Source organism: Lissotriton vulgaris, chromosome 9 (assembly GCF_964263255.1).
Source record: "Lissotriton vulgaris chromosome 9, aLisVul1.2, whole genome shotgun sequence".
In the NCBI taxonomy this organism is placed as follows: Eukaryota; Metazoa; Chordata; class Amphibia; order Caudata; family Salamandridae; genus Lissotriton; species Lissotriton vulgaris.
In genome coordinates this window covers 330,226,440-330,248,147 of record NC_141697.1, presented here as the reverse complement: position 1 = coordinate 330,248,147, position 21,708 = coordinate 330,226,440, and the positions used below count along the sequence as shown (strand labels likewise).

At 48.4% G+C, this 21,708-nt stretch overlaps 1 protein-coding gene across 2 annotated transcripts in view; it reads right to left on the bottom strand.

The window, feature by feature from the left end:
• PPP4R3A (protein phosphatase 4 regulatory subunit 3A) overlaps window positions 1–17,372 on the bottom strand; it is a 309,259-nt gene extending 291,887 nt beyond the window's left edge. For both annotated transcript variants that reach the window (XM_086937643.1, XM_086937644.1), the window contains exon 1: window positions 16,850–17,372. In XM_086937643.1, coding sequence (XP_086793769.1) covers window positions 16,850–16,991 — 142 coding nt within the window. In that variant the 5' untranslated portion in view covers window positions 16,992–17,372. The remainder of the gene's footprint in view (window positions 1–16,849) is intronic.
• Window positions 17,373–21,708: the final 4,336 nt, after the last annotated feature.

Here is a 21,708-nt window from a genome sequence, read left to right as displayed (position 1 = left end):
TGGACCTGCGAGAAGCCCATCTTAAAACCATGCTTGATTGGTACCTCTACCCATCAAAACTGCATTGCATATTCCCAGCGTCTTCGGACCGGTGTTGGAGGGGCTGTGGACTGTTGGGAGACTTCCGCCACATCTGGTGAGACTGCCCAATCATCCGGCCGTTTTGGGTCGAAATCTTGTCCCACATCAAGGACATATTAGGATATCCCGTCCCGGATTCTTTGTCCTATGTCATCCTGGGCCTTCGAGATCCGCTGTTAGAACACCAAACAAAGGCGGATAAACAAATACTGTGGCTCCTCCTTGGAGCGGCTAAACTCACGCTGGCCGCAGCCTGGAAGAAACCAGCTCTCTCATTGTGGCACGCGAGACTGTGGAGATTATTGAGCATGGAGAGAATGGCGGACATCTTCCTGGGCAACTTTAAGAACTTTATGTTTCGATGGGGACCCTTGGTTCGCTTTCTGTCGAGAGGCTTGCCCTCAGCGGTATACCTGTCTGCTCTGCGCGCCCTTCACCTTTTCCAGATTTAACTTGACTGCATGTTTGAGGGATTGAGACTGTATGCATGTGTGGGCGCCACCACTAAGGGGGGGTGGGGGGGGGGGGGGGGGGGTACGAGGGGTTGGGGGGGTTCATTACTTGTTCCGGCACCGCATAACTGATGGAGGCTTTTGATCGCCCGGGAGCTTTTGCAACATTTCGACTGTTTGGGAGTGACCATCTCCTTGGTGAGGACTGCTGAGGTGCCATGAAGCGGCTGACTGATTTCCTTGCTGCTCGCTGGCAAGCCCTGCCCTTAAGAATAGCCGGGTCTGATGTCATTGGTTATCCTACGTGCCTCCCTGTAAGCTTCTTCTAGTCCCTTTATTGGGAGTTGCTGCGGTTCTGCCGCTTGTTTTCCTTCAATCCTTCCTTTCTCACTTTGTATTTGAACTGCAATAAATAAAACTTTTACAACAAAAAAAAACAGCATGGCATAACAAAACATAGCATAACAATGCATAGCATAACAAAGCATAGCAAAACAAAGCATAGCAAAACAAAGCATAGCAAAACAAAACATAGCAAAACAAAACATAGCAAAACAAAACATAGCAAAACAAAACATAGCAAAACAAAACATAGCAAAACAAAACATAGCAAAACAAAACATAGCAAAACAAAACATAGCAAAACAAAACATAGCAAAACAAAGCATAGCAAAACAAAGCATAGCAAAACACAACATAACAAAGCATAGCATAACAAAGCATAGCATAACAAAGCATAGCATAACAAAGCATAGCATAACAAAGCATAGCATAACAAAGCATAGCATAACAAAGCATAGCATAACAAAGCATAGCATAACAAAGCATAGCATAACAAAGCATAGCATAACAAAGCATAGCATAACAAAGCATAACAAAGCAAAGTATAACAAAGCATAGCATAACAAAGCATAGCATAACAAAGCATAGCATAACAAAGCATAGCATAACAAAGCATAGCATAGCAAAACATAGCATAGCAAAACATAGCATAGTAAAACATAGCATAGCATAACAAAGCATAGCATAACAAAGCATAGCATAACAAAGCATAGCATAATTAATTAATTGTGGGTTTAATTGTGGGTTTATATAGCGCTATAGCGCTAGCATAGCATAACACATCAAAAGATAGGATAGCAAAACAAAACATAGCATAGCATACAGCATCACTCCGCACCACCACAGCATCACTCAGGGGCACCACAACATCACTATGTGCTACCACAGCATCACTGAACGCCACAGCATCACTCGTTCGCGATCACAACATCACTCAGCGCCACCACAGCATCAATCTGTGCAACCATTCAACAACACCTTGTTCAAATATGTTCTCTCAATGTTTCAAGCTTTATTAAAAATGTAACAAAAAGATGTTAATATTTCACTTCTGTTCTTGGATTTTCGTCACAATAAAATACACTGAACATAATCTTCACAAAAGTTATTCACAAAAGTTTAAGCTATTGCCAATATAAATGACACTAGCTATTATTTAAGTATTAATAGTTTTAAAAAAAAATTAAGCCATTGTTATTTGTAATATCAATACATCTAAGTCACGTAAATACAACACATATTGCATTACAAATGCTATAGGTGTCACATTTGCGAAAGTTACAACTATTGGCATTGTAAATGACAAAGCTATTACTTTCGCTATTTTCAAAACCAACACAAATACAAAATTTGTCATTTTCAATACCAATAGCTCAAACTTTTCTAATGGAGACCTATTGCATTGCAAATGCTTGTTTTTCAAGTTGCAAATATTTTTGGGGTACATCATTTGCTTTCACAATGAAATACATTTTTCGGTGCACATTATAAATAGCCACAAATTGTTACATTTTACAAAGATCTGTAATTTTTTTTTACTGAAACATCCGTTTACAGCCCATTGTATTTCTTTACGGCAATCACCCCGAAGGTAAAGGCTTTGCATTGATGATCGTTTCTGAAGATCATACATACTGATGCTTTTCTTGCCTTTTACGCAGACATACCTCTCTCCCACAGCAATACTGTTACTATGAACTAGCATCAGAAGGGTTTGTGCTGCACAGGGTTGAGCTTCTTTATCCTCTCGACAAAATAAACTTACAGACATGGAGTCCCTGATCCCAATATACCATGGACATTGGGCAATAGGAATTCCTTACTCTCCTGCCGGTCTTCCCAAACCTCAAGTCCCCTATAAACTATACTTTTTGCACAAAAGTTCACAGTTCCAGTTCTAATTCAAGAGTACCACCCAAGTAGGATGTTATATCTTGTAGTGTGGTAGATCACTGAATTCCTGAGCGCTGTGACTGAATCTCTGGATTACAATATATTCATAGAAGGTGTGAATGTGTCCGGGGTAACTGTACAGATCAACATCTTTAGATATAACACATCACTATTCCATCTTCATTCCTGGTTTCTCGTTCATATTCCAGTGAAGGTACCCAGTACATACTAGTGATTGAACTGTTAACAAACCAGGTTTGGGCATACCTCGTACTTGCAGTTGAAAAAATCGAAAAGTTATGTGTGTTGACTAGACAATTTGCCCTGGATTCATTTGATTGACTAAGGTTAAGGAAATGTTACCACAAGCATTTGGTTTCTTTTCTGCTGAAGGACTCCTTTTGGGGTTGGTTGTGAGGTGACAGCCAAGGCATTCTTTAGGCAACTGCACAGTCACTTACTGTGTCTGAATAACAAACATTCAATATAGGTGGAACAATTCAGAGACATAGTGTAACTAAAAGGCACCATGGGATAGCAACCCTGAAACAACTCCTATGCCCTTTCCTCATGCTAAAAATGTGTGACAAACCCTTTCAATCATTCAATATGGGCTCTCAAAATATCCACTTTATGCTTTATTTACCTTCCATTATTAGGACTATCAAAATGTTTCTTTATAATGCTCCACATGGTAGCCTAGCAAAACTACTCCACCACTGCTCATGGCTATAAAGAGGCAAACATCGGTACCCAATACCCAACATCCTACAAAACAATCTTCTCCTAATGCAGCCCAGATAAGCAGGCCTCTGGATTGAATCAACACCAAGGGTGGATTGTAGGGCGACGGTTTAACCTGTGGAACATGTGTATGGTGTTTAGTATCTAGATTGCTGCCTTTTGAGGTTTGGGGTTCAATGACCATTTTCTGCGGGTTTCTGGAGGAAATTACCTGACTTTTTTTTAGTATCTGATCAATCCATCCTTAACTATCAGATAAGCCAATGAAAAAGCTAATATGTCTGCACTGGGGACTCATTCTTCGCCTACTATGAGAGAGCTACAGTAACAATCATCAGTTGAGTACAATTCCATTTTCCCAGTTGCGGCATAGACCCAACAATGGCTCTCGCATGCCTCACTCGGAGATTAGCCAGATTTCACATCCTTCAATCAACCTCCACGCCACAGCGCAGACTTTATTCCCTCTTGCTCAGAACCATGGTTAGACCGTAGTCCTAATCAATCCTGCGGGGTCATTAGTAAATTCCCAACCAGTTTAAAGACCCCCACACAACTTTTAATAAGGAATGTGCCCTTTAGCAATCACAAGGCCAGAGTATAACTTATAGCTTGTCCTGTCTACAGGTATCAATGTTAGTTTTATATCCCCACCTCTAGTTTGTGGTACACAACTCCTCCCTTCTTCAGAGTAAGGAAAACACTCAAATAGATGAATTAAATACTTGTAAAGGACATAGCTGTGACAGACGTCCCAGGGCTACATATGCCTTAGGGATCCAACCAGGGCTAACTAAACTGAATGAAACAATCAGGTCTTCAATTGTTTTTTGAATACTAGTTAATTCAGTGATTCACAACATTTTAATGGAAGGGCGTGCAAAAGGGACGGGAGCTAGAAAGGAAAAAAGACAGACTGCCTAAACAAGACCGACAACCCCTTGGGATTGCCGTTAGAAACAGGCTTTAAGATCTGAGAGATCCAGTTGAAAGGTATATTTGAAGATCTAATTGGAAGGTATGCTTGAATTCTATCCCTCAGATAGCAAGGGTCTCTGTTGTGAACAGCTCTAAAAGTGAAAGGACGACATTTGAAATTATCTCAGTTGAGGAATCCCTAAAAGCACCAAGCTGTGGTATTTTGCATCAGCAGCAGCCAGCTCAAAAGATATTCTGGGAAGCCCAGATAAAGGATGCATTATCAAGCCGGGATATAATAACAGACTGAACCACGGTTTTCCTCGTGAATTTGGGAACTGGCCTTAGAAATTCTGGATGGCTTTTTAAGAGGGCAAAACCATGCGCCTGTAACTACCCTCACCGGTGGAGCAAAAGATTGCTCCCTATCAAATTTAAGCCCCAAATTCCAGACTCCCTACACAGAAGGGGGGGGGGGGAGGGGGACTATCGGGGAGGATTTCCGACAGTCACCATGCACTGGAAGAAATTAGAGAGCAGCACATTAGCACCAGTCTCTGCTTGATTTGGCCTAGGGGTGAGAAGTCCCTGCCCAGTAAAAACATACCTGCTCGCCAATACCAATATGCAAGCTCTGACAGTGCAGAGGTTCCCCCAAAACAATTACGAAAACAGATTTAGTCCACTCAAACATTATGTCAACACAATTTGTACCCAATAAAAAGACAATCATCAGTGCAAAAAATTACCCCAAGTGAAGCCTCCTTTATCAACGTGTCCGCGCTAACCTGAACTTAATGTAGCCCAGGGGAACGAAATCCCTGCCCAACAACACTGGATGGAGCACACCAAGACCAATATTGTAGGTTTGAAAGTGCAGAAGTTTCCCCCAAACCTATTGTACTTCTTCATCAAAACGAATCATTCCCATCAGTAAGCCAATTCCATACCAGCCCCTTTGTTCCATCGTTCCTTCTGCCCATCTTAGCAGCTTCTCATCAGTTCATGTGGCAGAAGGAAAAGCTGGCTTTTAACAAAGGCTCAAGTGTCTTCACTGTATTCCTGTTTGTCTTTGCATGCGAGTGGAATGAAGGTTAAGCAGTAATAAGAAGTTCATTGTAGTCCAACTATTGTTTCTTAGACATGGAAAGAAACAAAGTATCATAATGTAGGCTCACTTGTCAACCGAAACATTTCGTGGAGAAGTGTGGCTCAATGATTAGAGCGGCAGACCCTGATGCAGAGGTCTAGCCCGGGACCAGGGTTCAATTCCCCGCCTCGGCAGGTCTTGGGCTCAAAATTCCACGGACCTGATAATTCTCACCTCGGTGCCTATTCCAATCATGGAGTCCCACTCTGCAACTCTGGGCAATAGCTTGCTTAATCTCCACAACGGGGCCCCCACAACGCCAAGGATGCCTGGCCTCCACCTCGGGGGTGCCCAGGAGTGGATGCCTCACAGGGAAAGCCAGGATGGGTTCCACAGCGGTATTCGTACAAGCGCCTTGAGACCCTTGCGGGTGAGTAGTGCGCTATACAAGTATCAATTTACATTACATATAGAAACAAAAACGGGAATGTAATTAAGGCAAGGGAGCCTACATCATACAGTGATTGTTTGTTAAATTAGGCCTATTGCTTTGCAGTGCTCTTTTTGTTTCCTTATACGTGAGTGAAGTAGATTACACAGCCTGCTGGCTTGGAATGAGGAGGAACACCAAATAGCACAGTACTTGTTGATACGTAGTACTATCCAATTCAAGAATGGCTTTGGTTGGAGGCTTAATCTTTGGCAGGGGAATCTCAAATTCTGGTTCTAGGAACATTGGTCATATTCAATGATGTACTTGATGTGCTATTCACATTGCTTTGTATCTGCTATATCAAAACAATGAAAGCTAAGGCCCAATGCTTGCCATGTAGAACAGCCTACACGCAGAGTTTTACCCCCTGTAACTTATGCAATATCCTGGACCCCAGCTACAGTCCATTTAGATCGTCCACGACAGAAAGCATAAATGAAGGTGTGGTTTGGGGTGGGGGAGAAGGTAGGCTAGGAAGGGGAAATAGACAACCAATTTCTATAAACTGGTCACTGTTCATGCCAGCATCACCATACCCTTTAAATGCAGGATGCTCACAGCCATTGTCAACCAAACCATTAAGTTCAGCATTTTACTGGAATATCAGGCTTGGTACTCGAAAACTTGGCGTGCCTAGTATACATGGACTGAGGCATAATGTAGATGATGTTGTCAGACAAACAACTCAATCGATCTGAGACAACACTAAGTAGGCTCATCTAACAGGAAAGCCTGGTTGGGGAGAGGGCAGCAATGAGTGCTGGAAACCACAATACTAGGCATGTCCGCCACCCATATTCATGCATAGTATGAGACCATTCAAAAGACCTCAAACTAACATACATTAGAGGATGAGGAAATACCTGGCCTTACAGCAGAAGTCTATTCAAATAAAGACCTTGTGGTGCAGTCTACAAAGTTCTGCTTCGCTTTATCTATTTTTCTTTTACCAACCCGTCGCCATGGCTACTTAGTGGGGTATCTGGATTTGAGTCCTTTCAACAGGCAATTGAATTTCTTCTCCTCTGAAATTGTATGTCTCCTACATCCATAGGATCTTGAAATGAGGTGACTCATGATTTACAGATGTGTTAATTACCTCGATTCTGTGATTGGTTCTCATACCCATAGCCTTAGACAAACAGTTTCACGGGTCAGTAACAATTACTGAGGACGGATGAAGGCAGGAGTCCAAGAACTGCTTGTTTTGGCCCCTTCACTTCTGGGCCTTCACGGACATTTCTGTTGCTCGCCCGTTCATCTCCCATGTCTAGCATCATGTCTTCCCAATGGCTAACTGACTATACCCTTTTCGGTTCATGCAAGCCCCTTTGAGATGTCCTTAGTGAAATCTAGCTGGTAGTCATTCTGGACTTCTGAGCACATTGAGGTCTGTTACCCTACTGCATCTGTCACTCTTTAAAGAGACAGATCACTGGGGTTTTAGGTAAGACTCGTCATTCAGAATCTATCCATTTGCTGATCTTTAAAACAATAAGGCTACCCTGTCAGACCAACACCTTGCCTCCCCTTTTTAGGTCTCGCCTGAGCCAGCGCATGCGCTGAAATGGCGAGACTTTTAGTTAGTGGGCTTAAAAAAGCTGACCACACGCTTTTTGTGTGACCTAAAGCGTGCGATTACGAGCAGGGTTACGCGCAGAGGCGCCACGTGGCTTTCCTCCAACATGGCTCATTAAGCGCATCACTCTTTCACGGCCGCGCTTGCTTTCAACATGAGCACTCGTGTTTTCAGTCGCTCTGAGTCACATTCTTATACTGCACCTAGTGCTCGGTCTCCCATCTCCTTATGCGGCACACAATCCTCTGCGTCACATCCTTATGCAGCACAGAGTCCTCGGTCTCACATCTCCTTATGGTGCACACAGTCCTCCGTTTCACATTTCCTCATGCTGCACACACTCCACTTATCCACTGGAGTCTGACATTTCCTTGTGCTTTCTGTAGTCACCACAATCTTGCAGTGCCTTGCGCTCTCTGTAGTCCCATTAGTTTGGAATGCTGCCCTATTGCACGACTCCCCTATCATCCGGCATTTGCCAGTGCTTGCTACAGACTCCAGGATTACTTCCTCATGCAGTCTCCAGAGAGACAGTTTCTTTTGCAGATTCCAATGTTACATTTCCTCGCGTTCTTTGTAGAATGCATGTCCCCAAGACGCTAATAACATGGCCTATTTCTCGTTCAATGTTTAATAATATTGCTTTGACAACAATGTACGTCACGCCTCCCAGTCCAAACATGCTGTGCCCAAGGAGATTGTGTAATGTTAGCGCGCAAGATGACGCGCAGAGGGGAAACTATGTCGGATGCAAAGCCTGGTTGATTACTGTGATTACACAGGACTGTGAGCAGCTGGGCAGCTGCCACCTCGCGCACGCAGGAGCGAGCGGGGCAGGATGCGCCGGGATTGCCCCCATTCTTTCGAAAATGAAAGAAGAGCGTGGGAGAGTGCTGTTCGCAAAGGGGCCATAATTGGGGCTAACAGTAATCCTGATTTCTTTAAACAATTTCAGGTCTGGGGAGAGAACAAAGCATTCCTAGCGCCTATAAGTATAGCAAGTGTAAATTTACAGTTGCATCTAGCAGCGCTAGCTCTTTGAAACTAATTTCCTAAACGTCCTGAAAGGTTGGTGTGGAGGGTTTAAGTAAGAGGATTCTAAGATTGATCATATTGGTTATGACACCAGAAAATCAAGATAAAAAATGCAATGACAACACTCGACCAAACTTGTGATACTGACCACGTGAGGTAGGTACTTTATTGTTGAGTCAACAAGATCTACCAGTTACTGGCCATTGGTCACTGTTCAAATGCAATATATATTACTCCAATCCTACCACAGAAATGCGGGAACCTCCTTTTATCTGCGCAGGCCCCGATTCCGAGTCAGTCAGTGCAGAATGAATGTATAGAATTCTGCCTGATCAGAACTGGCCAGGAATACTGGACCCAATTTTACAAGCCAGTTAAAATTGCATGTGGCATAGGATGAGACATCAGCCATGCCTCGTCCTCAGGTCCCCTGCTGCCCTTCTGTGGCTAGGAAGGAGACTTCAACCACCCACTCCTCCAGATCTATCCTTTCCCTTCCCACCCCTACAGTTCCCACCCCTGCCCCAAACAGATTCCTCTGCACACCTTTACTAAACTGTTCAAAGCAGGTGGTAAATGTGTGCGGAAAACACTAGGAATAGGGAATACTGTGTGGAATTCCGCACAGTAATTCTCCATTCCGAGAAGCTGAACTGGTAATAGATAAAATTCCTTGCGGAAATACTTACCAGTAACAAAAATTATGTATGTGGAATTGCTGCATGGAATTCCATCTTACTCTTAATCAGTGCCCAACTGTTAACTACCCATGTGACCCAGAGACAGGCTGCAGACATCAAATGGCAAATGATAGAAAATGACATCTGTCTAAAGTAGCATTTTCAGACTTGTAATTTAAAATGCAACGCTACCATAACTTAAGATTTTAAATTAGGATACCAGGAACACCAAACTTGAAGCAGTTGGATCTTCCCATTAGGAAATTACACTTATAATATATAATTAGGTAATCCCAAATGTTATCTCATTGAAGAATTAGGCCTTGCAGTAAGGAAAAATGAATTTACATCTTTGTTACTACCAAGACATGTAAACTTAAAATACACGTCCTGCTTTTTACATACATTGCACTATGCCCTCTGGGCTGTCCAGGGTCTGCGCTAGTGGTGACATATGTATTTTTTTTTTAAAAAAAGGTTTATTTTAACATGTTGAAATGGCAGTTGAAACAGGCCTGAGACAGGTTTAAAGGGCTCTTTAAGTGGGTGGCACAAGCAGTGCTGTAGACCGACTAGCAGCATTTAATTTACATGCCCTGGGTACATGTAGTGCACTGTACCAGGGGCTAATAAGTACCTAGTGCCACCATTTCATGCGAGTGCAGGGTGATGCCTATTGATAAAAGCATTGGCATAGCCAATAGGTCTTACCTTTGAGACCTTATAAGTGTTTAGTTACCCAGCATAATATCCTTGGTGTAACAACATCACTGTTGCATGGCTAAACACTTATACGGTCCCAAAGGCGAGACCTATTGGCTATGCCAATGCTTGTTTTCTTATAATTCCCCAAAAAAGAATTTTTTAACGTATTGGTTTTCATCACGGTCTCAATTTTCCAGTTGTAGAGATGAATGACGCCCCCAGGTGTATAGACCATGTCCTGACTGAAATTTGAAGATCTCTGCCTCCTATTCAGCAGCCTACTTCTTCTACAACCTTTGGTTTACGGGCCGCAACCTTTGCACTTACCATCAACATACACAAGCTAAGAGGTCACAATACCTGAAGGCATATGATGCACATATACTAATAACATAATGTAGTTGTAATGGCCCCATATGTTTATCATTGGGTCATTAGTCATATTGGTTTTCATTTAACTCACCTTTTCCCCCCGAAATCCTCTTTTTTTGGCTTGACTTGTAAAGGCGCTTGTGCAACTCACTGAAAACATACTATATCGTATATATAGTCTAATGGTCTTTGAATTAGCCTCCTTTGAATTTCGTTCAACAGCTTGCAGACATTGGCGTGAGACACTGTTAATCAAATCTTAAAGGACATCCATTAACAGCATTTTAATCCACCTTTCTACAATCTGTTTAGTATATCCTTCCACCTGCACTGGAATGCATATTTCACATTTGACAGCACACTCAGACATGCTCTTTGTTATTGAACCCATGCATTATATACACAAATTAATCCTCCAAGTGGTTTGCACCGCAGCAGGTATTTTTATTGCTTTTGTGAGATCTCGAATGCCAATGTCAAACATATTGGCTTTGGAAGTATTGGTTACTTTTTTTAGTTTCCCTTTTCTTCATGGGGAGCAACCTTCTGCCCTTCCCTTTCACCCCTATACTTTTGTTTTATCAGTACCCCTTCCCCTAAGCATCAATATCAAAGGAAAACATTGATTGACTGCCCCTAAGGATCTTTAGTCAGACACCCTAGTTTCTCATGGCAAAGAACATCAGGGTACACACAAGTTCCTGTGCAGCAATAGAATTATATGTAAAGAAACCAAGTTGTCACGTCATAAGAACACCATTACCCAACTTCTAGGTTTTCTTTTTACTAACCATCAGAATCTGGTACATTGTCACAATTAGCCCAATTGAAGGGAACTGTAACTAGAAACCCCAGAATGAAGCTCTTAAATCAAAACTTAAAACTGAACACATGATTAGGACCATACCCCATCAACTAAACACGTCAGAGGCAAAACCCAACACTTCTACTCGTGATCACAAGCCAAATCCCTTCTTCACATTACCAGGGACATCACTTCCTTCAAATTTATGACGATGGGCAACGATCTTTAGCCCCTGCTCATAAGACGCACATGTTTTTGTCTCTTGCTCATTATAGTGATTAACCCCTTTGCTGCGGGGGGGGGGGGGGGGGAGGGGGAGGGGGCCGCGTGCGGCGCCGCCGTGCTTGTGACGAGCTCAGCTCATCATGAGGGCAGCTCAGCTCCTCATGGCCACACCCGGTTTTAGAACGTTCAGCACAGCGGGGAAATCTGCCCCACGTGAGAACGTTCAAACGGCCGTGACGAGCTGCAGCAGCACCCATGTGGTTAAAAGCCTGTCCCATGTTCCGCAAAGAAGAAAAGCGTCTTTCCAAAGTCTCTGGAAATGCCACTTTCTTTAGTGCCAGAGTAAACACCCCATCCTAAATTTAGGTATCCTCCGCATCAGAGTTAGGACATGTACACTGCTCACATGCATTGGTCTTTATCACAGGTACCCGAGCTCTGTACTACTCTGCACTCACTGTCAGAAGCAACACCTCCATTCACATCAAATGGGGATGCCTTTTGCCTCCCCAAAATGGTTCACACATTTCATTCAGTCTCAATGGAACATTCACCCTTCCAACATTCAGAAGCATGCACATCGTTCTCATGTTCAGGCTCTCATGACCTGCTTCCGCTATAAAGTGTCAGGGGCAAGTACCACACTTAACCCTCAACTTTCAGTGCCTCTGGCACTTGTCTTGCCCCCTCCCCCGTTCTGTTTCAGGGGGCAGAGTTCAGGTACATGCAGTCCACTCTCCTTCTCCTGCTGTTCAGTGCCAAAGGCCCGCTGTGTATACACCCCTCCCCTAATTCGGCGGCAAGTATCACATCAGCCATTCAACCCAGGTCAGTGCCAGCGGTTACAAACACACTCCACCCAGGTCGGTGCTAGGGAACATGTAACCCCCCCCCCCTCCTTCCCCAGGTCAAAGTCGGGGGGGCAACAAGCAACCCCCATCCATCCCCAGCTCACTGCAGGGGAGGGGGAAAGCGTCCCCCTCTCTCCTCGGATCTTCCTCTCGCCCAGCCAGCTTCAGGGGTGGGTGGGGGCCCACACCCGCCTCTTCCAGGCCAGTGTTGTGGGGGCGGGGGGGGGGGGGGGGGAGTGCCCGACTCGCCCAGGCTAGTGTCTTTGGGGCACATGACCAAATCCATGGGTTCAGCATCAAGGAACACGCAACCCATTCCCGCAGTTCAGGGCCACGGGTGAGCCACCAATTCCCGCAGTTCAGGGCCGCGGGTGGGCCACCCATTACCGCGGTTCAGGGCCGCGGGTGAGCCACCCATTACCGCGGTTCATGGAAGTGGGCGAGCCACCCATTCCCGCGGTTCAGGGCCGCAGCCAACTGACCCATTCCCACGCTTCAGGGGTGCAGCCAACCGACCCATTCCCACGCTTCAGGGCCGCAGCCAACCGACCCATTCCCACGGTTCAGGGGTGCAGCCAACCGACCCATTCCCACGGTTCAGGGCTGCAGCCAACCGACCCATTCCCACGCTTCAGGGCCGCAGCCAACCGACCAATTCCCGCGGTTCAGGGCCGCAGCCAACCGACCAATTCCCACGGTTCAGGGCCGCAGCCAAAGGACCCATTCCCACGGTTCAGGGCCGCAGCCAACTGACCCATTCCCACGGTTCAGGGCCGCGCCAACTTACCCATTCCCACGGTTCAGGGCTGCAGCCAGCTGACACATTCCCACAGCTTAGGGCCGCAGCCAACCGACCCATTCCCGCGGTTCAGGGCCGCAGCCAACCGACCCATTCCCGCGGTTCATGGCCGCAGTCAACCGACCCATTCCTGCGGTTCAGGGCTGCAGCCAACCGACCCATTCCCGCGGTTCAGGGCCGCAGCCAACCGACCCATTCCCGCGGTTCAGGGCCGCAGCCAACCGACCCATTCCCGCGGATCAGTGCTAGGAGGCCAGGCCAACTCACTCATTCGTGCGGTTCAGTGCCTGGAGGCCAAGCCACTCATTTGTGCGGTTCAGTGCCAGGCCAAGCCACCTATTCCTGCGGTTCAGGGCCGCAGCCAACCGACCCATTCCCGCGGTTCAGTGTCGCAGCCAACCGACCCATTCCCGCGGTTCGGGGCCGCAGCCAACCGACTCATTCCCGCGGTTCAGGGCCGCAGCCAACCGACCCATTCCTGCGGTTCAGGGCCGCAGCCAACCGACCCATTCCCGCGGTTCAGTGTCGCAGCCAACCGACCCATTCCTGCGGTTCAGGGCCGCAGCCAACCGACCCATTCCCGCGGTTCAGTGTCGCAGCCAACCGACCCATTCCCGCAGTTCAGGGCCGCAGCCAACCGACCCATTCCCGCGGACTAGTGCTAGAAGCAAAGCCACCCATTCCCTCGGCTCAGTGCTAGGAGGCCAAGCCACCCATTCCTGCGGTTCAGTGCCAGGCCAAGCCACCCATTCCCGCAGTTTAGTGCCAGGAGGCCAAACCACCCACTCCTGCGGTTCAGTGCCAGGAGGCCAAACCACCCACTCCAGCGGTTCAGTGCCAGGAGGCCAAACCACCCACTCCAGCGGTTCAGTGCCAGGAGGCCAAGCCACTGAGTCCAGCGGTTCAGTGCCGGGAGGCCAAGCCACGGAGTCCAGCGGTTCAGTGCCAGGAGGCCAAGCCACTGAGTCCAGCGGTTCAGTGCCAGGAGGCCAAGCCACTGAGTCCAGCGGTTCAGTGCCAGGAGGCCAAGCCACCGAGTCCAGCGGTTCAGTGCCAGGAGGCCAAGCCACCGAGTCCAGCGGTTCAGTGCCAGGAGGGCAAGCCACCGAGTCCAGCGGTTCAGTGCCAGGAGGCCAAGCCACTGAGTCTAGCTGTTCAGTGCCAGGAGGCCAAGCTACCCATTCCCATGATTCAGTGCCAGGAGGCCAAGCCACCTATTCCTGCGGTTCAGGGCCGCAGCCAACCGACCCATTCCCGCGGTTCAGTGTCGCAGCCAACCGACCCATTCCCGCGGTTCGGGGCCGCAGCCAACCGACTCATTCCCGCGGTTCAGGGCCGCAGCCAACCGACCCATTCCTGCGGTTCAGGGCCGCAGCCAACCGACCCATTCCCGCGGTTCAGTGTCGCAGCCAACCGACCCATTCCTGCGGTTCAGGGCCGCAGCCAACCGACCCATTCCCGCGGTTCAGTGTCGCAGCCAACCGACCCATTCCCGCAGTTCAGGGCCGCAGCCAACCGACCCATTCCCGCGGACTAGTGCTAGAAGCAAAGCCACCCATTCCCTCGGCTCAGTGCTAGGAGGCCAAGCCACCCATTCCTGCGGTTCAGTGCCAGGCCAAGCCACCCATTCCCGCAGTTTAGTGCCAGGAGGCCAAACCACCCACTCCTGCGGTTCAGTGCCAGGAGGCCAAACCACCCACTCCAGCGGTTCAGTGCCAGGAGGCCAAGCCACTGAGTCCAGCGGTTCAGTGCCAGGAGGCCAAGCCACTGAGTCCAGCGGTTCAGTGCCGGGAGGCCAAGCCACTGAGTCCAGCGGTTCAGTGCCAGGAGGCCAAGCCACTGAGTCCAGCGGTTCAGTGCCAGGAGGCCAAGCCACTGAGTCCAGCGGTTCAGTGCCAGGAGGCCAAGCCACTGAGTCCAGCGGTTCAGTGCCAGGAGGCCAAGCCACCGAGTCCAGCGGTTCAGTGCCAGGAGGGCAAGCCACCGAGTCCAGCGGTTCAGTGCCAGGAGGCCAAGCCACTGAGTCTAGCTGTTCAGTGCCAGGAGGCCAAGCTACCCATTCCCATGATTCAGTGCCAGGAGGCCAAGCCACTCAGTCCTGCGGTTCAGTGTCAGGAGGCCAAGCCACTCAGTCCCATGGTTCAGTGCCAGGAGGCCAAGCGACCCATTCCCCTTGATTCAGTGCTAGGAGGCCAAGCCACTCAGTCCTGTGGTTCAGTGTCAGGAGGCCAAGCGACCCATTCCCCTTGCTTCAGTGTTGTGGCTAAGTGGCCCATTCTCACGGTTCAGTGTTGTGGCTAAGCAGCCCATTCCCACAGTTCAGTGTTGTGGCTAAGAGGCCCATTCCCAAAGTTCAGTGTTGTGGCTAAGAGGCCCATTCCCAAAGTTCAGTGTTGTGGCTAAGAGGCCCATTCCCAAAGTTCAGTGTTGTGCCTAAGAGGCCCATTCCCAAAGTTCAGTGTTGTGGCTAAGAGGCCCATTCCCAAAGTTCAGTGTTGTGGCTAAGCGGCCCATTCCCAAAGTTCAGTGTTATGGTTAAGCGGCGCATTCCCAAGGTTCAGTGTTATGGCTAAGCTGCCCATTCCCACGGTTCAGTGTTGTGGCTAAGCAGCCCATTCCCAAGGTTCTGTGTTATGGCTAAGCGGTGCATTCCCACGGTTCAGTGTTGAGGCCAAACTATTCACTCCAGCGTTCAGTTTAGTGGCCAAGCAACCCATTCCTATGGTTCAGTGTTGTGGCCAGGTGACCCCTTCCCAAGGTTCATGTCAGGAGGCAAGGAACCAACTCCACCGGTTCAATGTAAGGGAAAAAGAGAGCCATTCCTAAAGTTCAATGTCAGGGAGTAAGAGAGCCATTCTGCTTATAAGTGTCAGGAAGCAAGAGAGCCATTACCCTGGTTCAGTGTCAATAAGCCAGAGAGCCATTACCCCAGTTCAATGTTAGGAAGCCAGAGAGCTATTACCCGGTTCAATGTTAGGAAGCTAGAGAGCCATTCCCCCGGTTCAGTGTCAGGAAACAAGAGAAGCATTCCCCAGTTCAGAGTCTGGGGGCAAGCGATGCATCAATTCATTTAGTAGCATGGGAACAAGTCATTTACTCCAGACAGAGACAAGAGTCTCACCTCCTTTCAGTGTCACACATTCTGCCATTCAGTGTCTAGGGTACTTGACCCTTCTCCCTGCACCTGTATCCCTTTTGTGTGTTAGGACACATTCACTTACCTGATTCCGTCTTGGAGGCACGAGTCCTCTTTCCCAATTCAGAGACAGACGTACGGATTCATGCCCTTCTAATCAGTGCAAGGGATCATGCCCCATTACTACGGTGAGTGCCATGGGCACGCGCCTCTTAACACGGTCAGTATGATGAGCATACAGCCTATGATGAGATGTCATTACGTTGGAAAAACATCCTCTCGTTACCAAAGAGAACGTCTTCCACTACTTCAGTGTTATGGTCATCACTGTAACCCTCACTTCTCTCTATCAGCATTACCTCTTTAGTTTATTGAGCATATTACCCTTTCTGGTAATCCATCCTACCCCTCCTCCGGTCGAACTCTCCTAAATACCCATCTGAACGTAACTAGGGTAATCAGAGTTGTCCCTCTAATCACCTCATTATAATGGATGCAATACCACCTCCCGCACTGAGAACGATTCCTCACACCAAGCATCACCTTTTCCGTACCACTCCCGCCATAAGTATCACCCCTCTAAGCAGTATCATGGACTTCCCTCAACCGTAGTATTACCACTTCTCCCACCAGTGCACCCTGCACTTACCGTCGCTCTCAGCCCGCACCAAAAGGGACATGCCCTTCAGCCGCTCCACATAGCAAGAGGACACATGCCCTGTGCCCCGGTCATCCCACTGCCGCTCCTCATTCAGGGTGTAGACCTTCACCCTGCGCCGGGTGTCCGTCATCCTGGAGAGGAGGCCGGGGGGCCCGCGGCGCCAGGCCCTGGGGGGCAGGGGTGGAGAGCCCCCCGGGAGAGCAGCACACCGACCTGGGCAGGAGTAGAGCGGACACCTCCTTCAGATGGATAAATCCAGGCCCGTAGCCACCGTGCTCCCCCCGCGGCCTGCAGGCCCCGGCGCCTCGGTCCACAATTGTGTCAGTGCAGTGAGTGGGTCGATGGCGTGGGCTTTGCTGAGGCGCCGGCAGTGTATGCAAGGGTGCCGTCTGCCTCCCTGGACGCCCCTCCCCTCAGCCCGCTCTGAGTGTCCGCTCGGTGCCGGTCTCGGTCACGCAGCCGCCATCTTGGATCCCCCGCTCGGCTCCCTCCTCTGCTCGGCGCAGGCTGCGGCGATGCAGTCACGGGGTCTCCCAGGCTCTACGGCACGGGCGGCGCGCGGCCACTTAAAGAGACAGCGACCCTTTTCTTGCTCCATCACTAGATACGAGGTGTGTGGAAAAGCACAGGCTGGCCTAGTGTACCAAAGCATTCACAGCACATCCTGGCAAGGTACCAAATAACACTATATAGCTTGGCCGAGTTCCCGGATCCACGCTCTCCATACTTCGTCGCTAGGGAGCCCAATACCAAATGACAAATGTAACACAGCCTGGTACTGTGGTACCAGCATAGTGCAACCGAAACCTTTCCTCATATCTGTAATGATGTAATGAGCCACCATACAAGGCTCTCGGGAGCAAACAAAAAATACTACAGCTTGGGCCTGTGGACTTCACATAGACCTGCTCCAAATCTTAGTAGCCCAGCATGTCCGTATCATGGCTTTAGACCTAGTGTTGAGTACTGAAGTACAATATCACAAAGGTTCATACTTCTTTATTTATTTTAAGAGTTTTATATAGCACTGGCTAGACCCAGAGGTATCAGAGCACTTCACAAGAGTTAGATAATATAAACATGGAATACAAGCAGATAAAAGATAATGAAACAACATGCGAAGTATACCAATCAAAATAGATAAACAGATGCAACAGATACTTCAAGTAATTAGGTAGGCGATGTTAAGGAAATGGACAAATAATTGGACAACTATAACATGGTGATTGGTGATCAAGTGCAGGTCACAGGTTAGGACCCCCAATAATAATTGAGACAACATGGCATACAAGTAGATTGGGAATAAGGAAGACAACATGCGGGATATACAAATCCAATAGGTAAACAGGGGCAAAAGCTATACATAACAAGTAATTAGGTGATGTTCAGGAAATGGGCAGGTTTTACTGGCCAAATATGACATGGTGATTGGAGATCAAGTGCAGGTCACAGGTCAAACCGTAAAAGCGGATTGACTGTTACAAGCAACTCAGCCTGAAATTGCAATGGCTGTAAACAACACTCCAACTCTTGAAGTTGCAGTAAGAAAGGTTCTTCAATTAATTCACCAACACAGGCACCGGCAGAATGAGCGCAAGTAAAACGGCTACTCCCGTGAGTCATCAGCTGTCAACTGTCGGGTGCCAGTTGACAGATCATGACATGCTGGTGGTACGGTGTCCTCACAAGGACACATGAGAGCACTAACAGATACAGTGTCCACACAGGGACACAACTGGTAAGATGCAACACATCTTTCCCCTTTGGACCAGAAATCGTGGAAGATAAAGGGGAAGAGAGAAAGAGCACAGGGTGTGAGAGGAAGGGTAGGGGAGAGGAGCGTTAGACAGAGGGAAGGACAGGATCAGCTGGAGGATAAAAAGGGCAGCTCAAAAGTCCCCTGTGTGGGATGGTGTGGCCACCAGGGTAGAACACTCACAAATATAACCTGGAAGCTTAACAGGTGGCAAAAACCTTCTGCCCGCCCTGCTCGTGCCGACTAGAGGAGGGGTGTCCTGCAACGGCGTTGATGGCATCTGTCTTCTGACTCTTTCAGTGGTCTCTCGATTGGGTGACATGCCGGCGGGTGCAGAAATGGGCTGTGTGATGGTGCTATGAGCCGTGGTCTTACAGTTGGGAAACTCATGGTCAGACTCGTCGTCTGACACTGCAAGAGTGGTTTGCTGTGTTTGTCGTTTGTGGGAAGCTCACTGGACCGAGGGCGATGTGTTGTCAGGGTTCTCTGTTGTGAGTTTGCAGGTTGAGAGTGCATAGAAGTGCCACACTTTTCCCTTGCTCAAAAGAGTGGAATTGCAGTGCACCTTGCACACCAATAGGGGTGAGGTGTACATTTATATTTACATCTGTCCTGCCCCTTGCTTATGTGCCCGCTCCTTTTGACCTTGACCATGTCCCCTATCTTGAGCTCCACTGGTTTACACCCATGATTGAGGTCGTACCTTTCCTTGCAACTAGACTGGGCTAGCTCCAACCTTTCTCTGACATGGTCAGCAGACCAGTGTACTCTTTTGGCCGCTATGACCAGTGGCGGCTGGTGACAATTGAAATTGGTGTGGCGTAAAATTGGCGGTGGAGAAAAGTCCATATCTTATTGTCCTGTATTGGCACCCGCTCTCCACTCAAGGCTGACATAACAAAAGCTGTATAATGTCCCCGCGTTATGTGCGACACCTTCAACCAGTCTATTTCAGTCAACAACACAGCATGCTTGATTTTTTAATTTTATATTTTGTGTCTTAACAATAAATGACACCGGTGAAAACTTGTAATCAGGTGCACTGATCTGCATAGTTACTTTTCTCAGGGTACTTGTTAAGGAGTGGTCGAACTGCATTAAAAATACAGTATGCCAAAGCCACTCAGCCTCAGTTGCCAATGGGACCAAACATTGCAACTAAATCTCCAAAACCGACCCCAGTCCCCCGCTGTGGCACAAAACAATCAATCGACCTCCCCCAATGAGGACCGGCAACACCATGAGTAGGGTCTGCAGATGCACCGGTCCCGCGGGACCCACCTTGGCTGCATCAAACACACCAACAGGTTCCGTTGTGCCCTCGCAGTCAAGGGGCCCACTTGGTCAGCCAAGGCAGCGACCTAATGTCCCCATGGTACTTCGGTGTCCTACCTCACCCCTCTCCATGGGAGACATGAGCTCCCAGGCAACTTCCAAACGGTCCGGAACAAGCGCTGAGAGGCCGAGCTCAAAGCATCCAAGGCTCAGGTAGGACTTGCCAGAGGGAGGATTACAAACGTGTGGCAAATATTAACACAGTAAATGGCAACATGGTAGGCACACTGGCACGTTTCGTATTTCATTTTCAATGAGAGTTGGTGTAATAAACCGGGGTTCAAAGTAAAGACTGCAAAATGCCCTTGCCTGTTGTAATACTCTGCCCGAGCAGGACGCAGCCCCCACATCGGAACAGGCAGACAGCGCGCCGACCAACCACACTCCGATGACTAAGTCAACGTCCATGACCTGTATAGACATCCCAGGCCACCGAAAATCAACACACCAAATAGTTACCCGCTCTTCAGCAACAGGGCGCTCCTTGCCTGTAAAACACCACCACAACCGGATGGACACAGCCCCACGCTCGGTCCTAAATCCATCCAGCCGTAATAGAGCATTTGCTCCTTTTCACTGGTAGCCTGGCAGGCACAGCCCTAATCAAATCAGGACCAGTTCCTGTGACATTATGAAACATTTCCATCCAGCTTAAAAGTACATGTGATCCTTATCTATGACAGCATTGGCAGACACAACCGAATCTACTTCAAAGGTCCGGGCTCCGGACCAAGTGCTGCCCTTCGTACTGTATAAATATAAAAAACTTACCTTGGCTTCCCCCGCTGACTCCCGACTCGAGTCCCGAGACTGCAGACTCCCGTCGCCCTGGATTTTGAATGCCGCCGCTGCGTCTGACGTGGTGTGGGCTCTCGTCACTGAAGGCTGCAGGCAGCCTCCCTCCCCTCCATGGCAGCCGGCGCTGATTGGTTCGGCCGGCTGCCCTAAGCGCGTCATTTCTCCTAGTCTGCATCCTGCAGAACGGAGAGTGGGAGGAGGCTTGGGGGAGCGGCTTGCCCACTGTTGCTAATACTGTCTGTTTGGACAGCCTCTCAGGCTGTCCAAACAGTCAGCATTAACAACAGTGGGCAAGCCACTCCCCCAAGCCACTCCCCCCTGCCCTGAGGCTCGAGTAACCAGGAAGTTCTGCTGACTGCTTTCTCGCCGTGCGAGAAGGGCAGGCAGAAACAAATGGTAGTTATAAATAAATAACTACCATTTGTTTCTGCCTTCTTCTCGCACGGCGAGAAAGCAGGGGGGGTGGCGCCCAAAGAACCCCCACTGGCTATGACCCACCCCACATTATCCTTGGACAAAGATGTTCTGCCATGCATAAGTTCAAAAGGGCTGTGTCCTGTGGTGCAGCTGGGTGTAATGCGGTTAGCCAAAAGTGTCTTGCGTATCTCTTGTTTCCAGCCTAGGTTGTTGCTGTTGGCCAACTGGTGACTCTATTAAAGCGCTCAACCGCACCGTTGCCCACTGGGTGGTAAACTGAGGTTGTTTTATGCTCAATTTGGTTCCTCTGTATGTAAGTTTTGAATGTGTCAGACAAACATTTTGGCCCGTTGTCACTGACTATCTGTTTGGGGAGACCCTCTCGTGTGAAAACCTCGTCTAGAAATTTGATTACGATCAAGGTATCAGGTTTATTGACAAACTTGAGTTCCGGCCATTTTGGTAAAATGGTTGATGATGACTATATCATAAGACTGCTCCAAGTTTTCTGGTATGGGCCTCATGATGTCTACGCCAATCC